Below are 10,232 nucleotides of genomic sequence, written 5' to 3' on the forward strand. Positions count from 1 at the left end.
ATGTCTACAAACTCTCAAAAGGGTTGAACAAAGATCTTGAACCAAACCTAAGCAAGCGAGTCAAGCACCTAGCCCTCAAACAAAAGATCAGAGGAGTAGCAAAGATAATCAAAGTGTGGGTGTTCAAGGAATTATCTAAGCAAAGACTTCCCCACAGCTTTTATTAGAACTAAGTAGCTTCATGAATCAATCACACTTACTTTCTGGCTCACCTTGGAGGGTTTTTCTTTCATCATAAAACAATCTCCCTACAACAAGAATTGAAACCATATTTCTCTTCTAGGTACTTTCATGTCGCTCAATTAAAAGGTGGCTACCCTATTTGTTTGCAAGCTCTCATCTCTCAAAGGTCGCTCAATCATATTGTGGCGCTTGGACAAGAGTAGTTGGAATCAACACTTATTATCGAATTAAGAAAACTCTAACGGTTTCTTACCTTTCGAGCCAATGTTTAGGAAAATATCCACATAATATGAGGTTTCCAAGGGTGACAACATATAGAATGGTGGACATGTGCAAAGGCAAAAAATTAATTACTCTAAGGCACATAAGATGTCCTCACTGTTGGATTGCACATGGTTGAAAAGAAAATCCGTTATGTGAACAACAAGGTTATCCTTCTTTGCTCTTCTCTTGATCTTCATGATAACAAAAACTCCTCTCTTTGTTTCATTTTACCTTTCTATTATTTTTCTTTTTCTCTTTATTTTCATTCTTCTTCCCTTTTTCTTTTATTTTTCATCTTTTCTCCGAACCTCCTCTGAATGAAGACCCTTCATAAATAGCATTAGAACATTCCAAGAGACTTCCAGGAATTTTCTACATGCAAACCGAGGGTGGAGGACCCCAGGCCAATCGGCCTATAGAGGTTATAGATAAGCAATAAAAATTTAAATTACCACCAATTTAAGCCTTACTCATAAAGCATAATTAAAACCAAAGTACTAGATCATGTTAGAGCATGGGTTTTGCAAAGACAAATCAATTACTAAACTCCACAACAAAAATTTAGAATTCAAGACAAGGCTCATGATCAAGTGTTGCAAAGGCAAAGTAAAAGACAAGCGAGCAAAGGTAAACACTAAAAACACACGTACGATCCTCGAATTTTATTCATGCTTCTTCTCACAAAGACGCTAAATTAGCGATCTAGGCCTAAGTCTTCCCAGAATCTTAAGAATACTACTACTTCATCTACTTTTGATTGAAACAAAAACACTAATTTAGACTCCCATAGGACTCAACTCGACTAAATTGACTCCAAAAACTCCATGCGAGTGGTGATCCTCCCCTGCCCCCCACATGCTTAAAATCTAAGATGTCCTCATTGTAACTGCATAAAGTACAAAGGAATGAGACGCTTGTACACGCACTAGTGCTGCTGCCTGCAGTTGCTACACATGGGGCGGTTGCTGCTTCCTCCTCCATGGCTTTTGTTCCTCCTCATGTTGTCACACATCCAGCAGAGCTTCCTCACGTTCATGTTCAAGAACTTGTAGTCATTTACCTGATGACGCTCATTCTCCTCCATCTTATGGTTTAGCACCTCCATGGCTTGCATGGCATCGTCAACGGCGTCGAAGAGGTATTGGATGTTCTGCCTGCATTTAGGGAAGCATGCATGGTAATGCTCTTTAGGTTCCGGGCCGTTGTCTTATGGATCTTCTTCCTTGCCTTTGTCTTGACAGCGGCCATCCGGCTTCTCTTCCATGTCGTCCTTGCCATCTGAAATCCACCCAAAGTACTCGTCGTTGTCACCGCGGCCTGCAGCACCCTATGATCCAGGGCTCCTATCATCCTCCCAGTAGCTATCGCCTCCATAGTCAGCCGGCGTGTACACGGGGGTCTTCTCCATGTAGTTCTTGCGCTTGATCCCGAGAAGCCTTGATGAACGCTTGGTTTTGATTGAGAAGAGCCATCTAGACAACAGAAATGAAAACAAAAACAAAGGTTTTTTAGACAAAAAATTAGATGGTAGAGGTTAACAAAAAATTAATACAAATTTAAACGTAGCAAAACTAACTTTTTCCCCGGCAACGGCACCAAAAAAGGTTGTTGGCGTAGCGCGTCAATTCGTGAATTGCAAGCACATGGATCAGTTGTAGCTTTTTCCTTAGAGTAATCCCCCAAGGTATATCAATCTATAGAATAAGGGATTTGCATGCTTAACTAAGCACTAATCAATGTAACTGAAAGCTCTATGTATTGAATAAGATTATCCTAACAAAGAGCTATGCAGTCTAGAAGAAAGCAGATAGAGAGTATAGGGTGTGAACAAGGTAGATGGAACGCTTGTCCTAGGGATCTAGGATCACTTGTAGAGGCAATCGCAATGAGTGAAAGAACTAGATCTAAGTGTTATCATGAGTGAATGTGAACCATGCCCAACACTTTCCCTCTCGCATACCGTCACTACCAAGGATAATGAACTATTGGACAATAGGAACAGGACATGATGATTGTTCTAGGTAGCAACAAAGCAACCCAAAGTAGCGCTGGCCAGCCATTACATGAAAGAGTATCATCAAGATATAAATGATAACAAATAGATCTTCAACAAGTGGTTCGACGATTACAAATCAAGATCTCCATACGATCCCAAGGACAAACAGAAACTTTACCCCATGATCTTACACATGTTAATGCAAAAGGGGATAAAGGATGCTCTGTAGATCAGCTGGACCAAAGAGGACAGTGAATAGGGAAAGGAAAGACCTAGGCCAATCAGCCTGAGCACCTCCAGGCTCATCAGCTTGGGGAGTTTTCTCCTCCTCCCAAGCTCTGTCTTCCTCCTGTAGATGCATTGTTCTCTCTGTTCCTGACCTGTGGCGGCGATGGAATGGCGTATGCGTGGTGTTTCCTCTCTCCTCTTTCTCTCCTTGCTTGTAGTCCTATAGGGGGTATTTGTAGTCCTTCGTGGGAAGCGGCTCTAGACGAATGGTTGATGGAAAAACCCTAGATGCATCATAGACTTCACACCGAATAAATGGGAGCTCGACCGGACCTTAGAATAGGTTAGGCCGATCGGCCTATAGGGTACTAGACCGATCAGCCTAGGCCCTTTCTAGCCCATCTGGTCCTCCCCTTTCACATGTAGGTTCCTCTTGATGACCCACGTCCAATTATCCATCAAGTTCTGCACACAAACCCTCTGATTATGTCATATTTCGTGTCAAAACACAATATGCTCTAAAGTACAACACATATGCAATAATGAGGTTATTTCAGGTGCCAAGTGATGGGTTAGTATAAGAATTAGTCTAAAAACACCACTTAAATGGCACTAAAATGGTGTCGATAATGAGCGCCAATAGCGGCCCTGTGCTGCAGCCTCCATCCTCACACCCTCTCTCGGACCTCCCTGTGGTGCCGTGGGCATCACGAAGGTGTCAGGAGCGTGGGGGTGCCTGAGGATGCTTGCTAGCAGTCCTCCCCTGCAGCAGCTGGACCGACGGTAGCTCCTACGTCTAGGTCGTAGGTGCCATGAACCCCAACCCACGTTACGCAGCCATGGGTGTCGGTGCTGATCTTAGGGGCGGCATAGCGGGTCCAACCCGCCTAGCCGCGGTCGATCACCCGACCACGCTAGAGTGGTCATGGTGATGGCCACCCATTGATGCATCCCCTAGCGCTCTTGACTAACGTTCGTCGTTCATGTCTGACTTCCCTGAGGTGGGGGTGGAGATGCCACCCTCGTCGACAAGCCCGGTGGAGGGCCGGAAGGTGGCGGTGGTAACACCGTGGCGATCATCGACGCCCGATCACCACGAGCGGGCTTTTCCGAGTTCCTTTGCTTGTGATGGTTGGGCTGAGAGATTAGTAGGTCCTCACACCTCTCGTTAGACGCCCTGGGTGCTTTGAGCTTGCTTTGGCATTGGGCACTGGGGTGGTGTCTTTCTGGGCCACCTATCCCTACGGCGGATGGTCGATCCCGCTCCCCGTACCAACGGTGCCGCTCGTCCCAGCGCGACCTCGTCGAAGGGATCGGGGAGACCCTCCTGACCAGCACACAAGATCCCCTCGTCAAACAAGTCCTCGAGGTCAGGTGCACCACTGCCCTCACTGTCATCACCATCATTTTCCTCCTCCTCCTCCGACGACAGCCCCTAGGTGCAATGCCTCTCACGCTCGCGGATCATCTTCCACTTTAGGCATTCCTACTCTTGGGCATCCACCTGGTACTTGGCGGCACACTCAGCCCCCCGGGGTTGCCATCAGGGGAGTGGAACACTGACATCGGCTTTTCGAGCCCCTATACACCAACATCGGCTCGAGCTTTGCGCACAGATGCATAAAAAAAGGAAAAAGGAAGGGCAACGTGAGGTCGGAGGCAAACCACGTTGAGCACGTAGTCCTTCGAGAATGACATTGGGTGCACTGCTAAGGTCGCGAGCACTGGCACCTTACTATCGACAAGGTCTCTCACCCGTGATGCCACTTCATCATCGGATAGGGCCTCCGACCTCTCCCAAGTTGGGTCGTCCCTCGCAAGGAACGCGAACGGCGCGTGGTTGCACTTCTTCAGTAGTTGCACACACCGCTTGAGGAAGGTCTAGAAGACACTGATCTCGATCACTCCACCTTTTACCAGTTTCTCCACCACGCCCACAATGGTGTCCACCTTCTTCTTCTCCTTCGTGGGGCACCCCCACTTCCATGTCACCTTCTCCACCGGAGGGGCACTGGTGAAGTCAGGAAGCTTGCTGCCATCGTGATTCCAGATGTAGAATGAGTTGGCGTGCCAACCACGATTTGAATTAGTCGTCTTGATCTGGGGGTATGACTCCGACAACCCCATGCACATCTAGATCAATACACCTCCCACTAACCCGAGCTCCCTGTCGTCGCTGTTCACCTTACGAGGGGGATCTCGAAGATCCACCGGAACAGCAAGGCATGCAGCACGATGCTGAGGAACCCCTGACATGGTGCCACAAACCCGGCGAGCTACAGCATGCCGTTGGGGTTGAGGTGTTGCGGCTCGATTTCGAGCTCAAACAGAAGCCCACGGAGGATGGGATGCACTAGTAGCTCGAACCCGCGCACATGGAAATCAGTGAAGAGCACCGCCTCGCCGACTTTTGGCCGGGGGAAGTGCTATCTCGCCATGGTGTGCCACCCAGCTTTCTCCTTGGGTGAAAGGAACCCCTTGCTCACGAGCTCCACCAGCTTTGCCTTTGTCACCACCGAGGGCCTCCATCCTGACATGGTCATGAAGGAGAGGATGGAGAGCAACACCGACGGGCACAGGCAGACAGAGCTGGCAGGCGCAAGGTGAGCTGCTCGGATTCCTCCTCACCCCCCTCCCTCCCGATCTCTCTCTCTCTCTCTCTCTCTCTCTCAGTCTCTTAGTGAGCAGCTGTGCAAGATGAGGGTAGGGGAGAAGACAAGAAGAGGAAGGGACCGCGATACTTATGGGTCGGCACCCGCAGGTGCGAATCCTCCTCGTGGGAAATTCACATGGCCATGGCAGGTCCCACTCCACAACTGCTCCGTGAGACATGCGTGGGTGCCGCGGTGCACGTACGTGCATCCCACGCCATGAAGTTGTGATGGGGTGAGGTGACCCTACCACCTCAAGCTCATCAACTCCTGCACCACCTCCCCTACTACTCCGCCATCATGGGACATGAGGTGAACCGCCCTCGCTATCACTGGGCTTACCCCTAGGGAACACAAGTCAAGAACTCAAAGGCTGGCCCACCAGTGGGGATCACAGCCGTCCTAGGCCAAACACATCAAAGAGCAAGGGACAGGAGGTTGGCCCCAGTGTCTTCCAACTAGGCTAGCGTGAAGCCACCCAACCTCTCTTTCTTGTGTTTGGATCCTTCGTGGGAAGGCAGCGAGCCCCCCGACCACCTGCACAGGAGGTCGGGGACCCATGGGGCAAGCGATCGAGATTTATGGAATGCCTCCCGGCGAGGTACAACCAAACTCCCACGATCCGGAGGCGATTGTGTTCAGCCAACATGGCAAGCAGTCAACTGGTCCCCACAAAGGGATGAACGAAGGAAAAGGCCCCTGACCGGGACCCTAACCTACTCGAACCTCAAGGCCTTCCTTCGACCAGCTCCATGGCGTGACATAGGCCAAGGAGCTGACCAGTCTAAACTCGAATGGGGCAGCCCGATGATGCTAGGCCATGACAAAGAGACAACAGGTTGGCATTGGGTGGGGGACAACCCCGGATAAGCTGCAGAGGTGCTCGGGGGCTCCTCCCAACGACTTCGCAGATCGAACTAAGAACACAACGGGTAGAAAATGACTTTATTTCACCAAATACTCAGCACAAAGATGACGGCCAAAGGTCGCTTACAAGTGCAAAAAAGTGTAGGTATCACCATGCAGGGTGACACCCAGAGGCCATGGAGGCGGCTGCTACAAGTGCGGTGAGGCACTGTGGACGTGCTCATCGCAAGCTTTCTTGTAGTGTTGTCACCTGTAGGGTCAACTACGTGGAAGGGGCGAAGAGGGGACAAGCCCTCATAGCTTGAGCAAGCACCACCATCATTCCGGGCAAAGGAGGATGCCAACCCATCTCGAACAATTTCTAAAGGAATCATCAGCAGGACCTGAGTCTCCCAAACAATATGTGGCAGAAACATGGAGCAGGCCCCACTGAACCAAACAAATACATGAGGAACCTGGGACATGAAGAGCAGCAAATTCTCCTCGATGTGCCAAGCCGCTTGCAAGCATTCTTCGAGCGCCAATCACTGCAGGCACAATGGCCGACCATTGGTAGCCAGAGCCTAGCCCAAGGGGGCCTGAATCTACTACACTCTCTATGAGGCATCTCTTCAAAACTCGACGATGGCCAATGCTAGAGGCGGGTGCTGCTATTTATAGCCTTAGCACTCCACTGTGCGGGATGCTACTACATGGCATGTGAGGGCATATCACTAGCGGGGCTCTTGGGAGGATCCTATCGCTCTTCGGATCAGGCTGCTAGCCCCCTGAGCATCACTGCTCCCAAGGTAGGCGAAGTGCCAGGAAGCACGTGAGAGTGGTGCTGTTGTTTACTAGTGCGCAAATACGACTCTCTAATGCTTGGCCTCGAGATTCCTAACATGCGCAAGCGACGGTGTAGTACTGTCAAGGTCATAGGCTAGAGTGAGCACCTCACAGAAACTGAAGGGCAAAGAGGAGCCATCTGATCATGACAGTGAAAACAAGATGGCTCGAAGGGCACACCAACCAAGATGCTAAGGATCAGCGACCGCACCGATATGACCATGCTAGCTCTCTAAACGAGTCTCCGACTCCTTTAGAGGCTTGGAGGCTAGACCCACTGGGTCCGCTCTTGCAAACCCAGTGGAACGCAACAGCACCATCTATTACGGGCGAACACGGAGGAAGGGGCCCTCTTCCCGATTCTTCGAATTGTGACTAGGCTCGGGGGCTAATGACAGGTGCATGTACCATGGTTACCCTCACGGGAGCAGCTCTCCAAGGCCCTCAATTGGCCATGCAGCCCAGGTATGGCAAAACGCATGGGAACGGCCCACTAACCGACCTCCCGACCTTAGAGACAGGCGGGGGCACATGGCACTCCAATTTCCCCATGTTGGGGCCTGGAGGGGTAGGAGTTAGCCTCCCCATGCGAGGGCTGGTGCATGCACGACATTCAATGCACCATGCTGATGGGACGCGCACGCCTTCCCACCCCGCACCTGCCACGGCATAGGAGGCAGGGGTGGCAATGGATCGGCAAGTCGTCTGGTGTGACTTCACCCAAGGGACCGCCTTGGTCAGTGGCGCCATCATGGCCCGCGCAGCATGCCTGAGAGTCTACCCTGTGCTACCTGCCTACCATCACATCCCAAGTGTGGGTAGGGCTGTACCTGGGGGCACGCACCAATGTAGGGCCCATGGACCAGACACCAACTAGAAGAGGGCTCCTGACCACTTGGCAGGTGGTTGGCGGCGCTAGCACCGGCTGTCATTCGAACAACAATCACTAGCCAGGCTCCTACGTGCCCTAGCGGCAGGCATCGCACACCACCTCTGGTCACGGGAGTTGGCGAACATGATGGTAGCCACAATCAGCACAGTGCTGCCACGACTTGCACAACACCCGCCTCACTGCGCCTCACCTACCATGCCGCACGGTGCGTGCCCCCCCCCCCACCACCACCACAGGAGCAGGGATAGGATGGGAAGCTGTTCCACGGCGGGCCCATCACGTCAAACCAAGCCAAGGGTCCCGAACTCCCCCACTAGGTGTCTCAACTGCTAGGGTCGAGGGACCCCGACTTTCTCACTGTAGCCTAGTCCCGAAGCCCTATATAAGGGGAGTTGGGTTTTCCTTTCACTCTCTCTGATGCTTCTCACACTTGCATGTTCGCGAGCACCCCGTTTTGAGCTTGCTGTGCACTCAGACTTGAGGAACACAAACTCTCATCCTGGACTGGACGTATGGTTTCATCCCGAACTAGTATAAACCCTTGTATTTGTGTTCTAGCCATCGATTGTGAGGTGAGCACGGCGTAATTCACTAGTCGGCGGTACAGAACACCGACTGAAAGCTTTTGATATGTGGTAATCTTACTCACTTAAATGCTTTTGTTTGCAGTTGAAAGTCATTGACGATCCAAGTTAAAGTTGTGAGAGTTTTCAGTCACCAGTTAGAATTAGTTTACAGCAAAATTCTCTATTTGCTCGAACGGTTACAATTTCAGGTCAAAAGGGACATTTCAAAGCAATTCTCTATTTGCTCCGATTTTCTTTGAACCCAACTATACCAAAAAAACAAACAAAAAAGACCTGCTTTTTTGCAGTACCGTCTTAATCTTTCAGTGGAATTTATGTGTGATGAACACGACACTACTGCAGCTGACACGGTTCCAGGGCGACGGGGGCTACGCCGTCGGCGTGAGCTGCAGCCTGATGCTGTCCGACCCGCTGTCGCTGACGAGGTTCCTCCTGTCGTGGGCGCGCACGCACGCCGAGATGAAGGCTCGGAGCGAGCTCGTCACCCACCCGCTCATGCAGTACGCGAGCTACTTCCAGCGCCCCATGGCCGCGCGCGCGCTCACCAAGTCCATCCCCCTCGACGCCTTCGCCGGCGCCGACGACGGCCACGCCGCTGAGACTGTCCTCTTCAGAGCCAGACCCGCCACCACTGGTGCCGGCGCGCCCGACGATCACCGCGCACTCGCCGGCGCCTGCGTCGCCCAGGCGAGAGAGAGGTTCGGCATGGGCAAGGCGCCAGCCCAGTTCTCGGTCGTCGTCGTTGCCGGTGGGGACGGGCGGGGAGGGACGAGCGTCGAGAGGTGCACGGCGGACGGCCAGCCGGACAGCAGCTGCGGCGGCGGCGGACAGTACAAGCTTGAGGTTGCCCAGTGGCAGGAGCTCGGGCTGGCGGACATGGTGCTCAGGGACAGCAAGCCCGTGCACGTGTCGTTCGGCATCGTGAGCGGCGGCGACGAGGGGCTCGTGGTCGTGATGCCTGACGGCGATGCCGGTGAGTTTCTTGTCGCGGCAACTATTCGTCTGCTCCCAAGTGAATAAAAATCGCTAGTGATGTCTGGTGTTGCAAAACTCGCTCCTTGTCACGTATGTCGTGCTAGTTTCTGCTTTTTTGCATCAGCTTGTTTGTTCGGATTCGTTTATGGAATATAATGGCAGTTTGTAAACTGAATTGGGTTGACTTCATGCCCGCAGTAAATAAAAATTTGACGGTAAATACTTTGACGGTCAAATTTTATGGTTCCTATTCCCTCCGTTTCAAATTGTGGATCGTTTTGACTTTTGTAGATCCATAGATATTATTATGCATCTAAATGTATATTATATCTAGATGAATAATAGCAAAAAATTATGCCCCTCGAAAAACTAAAACAACCAATAATTTGAAACGGAGAAGTATAAAGTAATAAACAACAATTCGAAGCCGATTGTGTACACGTTCTTCTAAAGTCGTCAGCAATTTATAATGAAAAGTTTGAGCTTCAAATTTCATCATTTCCTCAAACAACCATGCACTTGGTGTGGTTTCAGACAAATTCTACCACCAGAACATTCTTGCGCGCAGACACACTGACATTAATAGTTAATACTAGTATACATGCTACTCCTACCTCGTTAAGATAACAATGCATGGTGCCCTAGCCCGTTCTCATATGAACCCATGCTTGGATAGAAACGAAACGGTGCAGTAACCTTAGAAATCTTACCATTCCCCACTCAGTTACATAGATTCAGGGCTATAGCCTGCAGTCTGAAGCAAA

General features: G+C 50.9%; 1 protein-coding gene across 1 annotated transcript in view; it reads left to right on the forward strand.

Annotated features, from left to right (window-relative positions):
* The window catches only part of LOC101772604, a 30,589-nt gene extending 20,873 nt beyond the window's left edge, over positions 1-9,716 (forward strand). The window contains exon 2 of the mRNA XM_004973388.3: positions 8,836-9,716. Coding sequence (XP_004973445.1) covers positions 8,836-9,513 — 678 coding nt within the window. The 3' untranslated portion in view covers positions 9,514-9,716. The remainder of the gene's footprint in view (positions 1-8,835) is intronic.
* Positions 9,717-10,232: the final 516 nt, after the last annotated feature.

This window comes from Setaria italica, chromosome VI, assembly GCF_000263155.2.
Source record: "Setaria italica strain Yugu1 chromosome VI, Setaria_italica_v2.0, whole genome shotgun sequence".
Taxonomy (NCBI): domain Eukaryota; kingdom Viridiplantae; phylum Streptophyta; class Magnoliopsida; order Poales; family Poaceae; genus Setaria; species Setaria italica.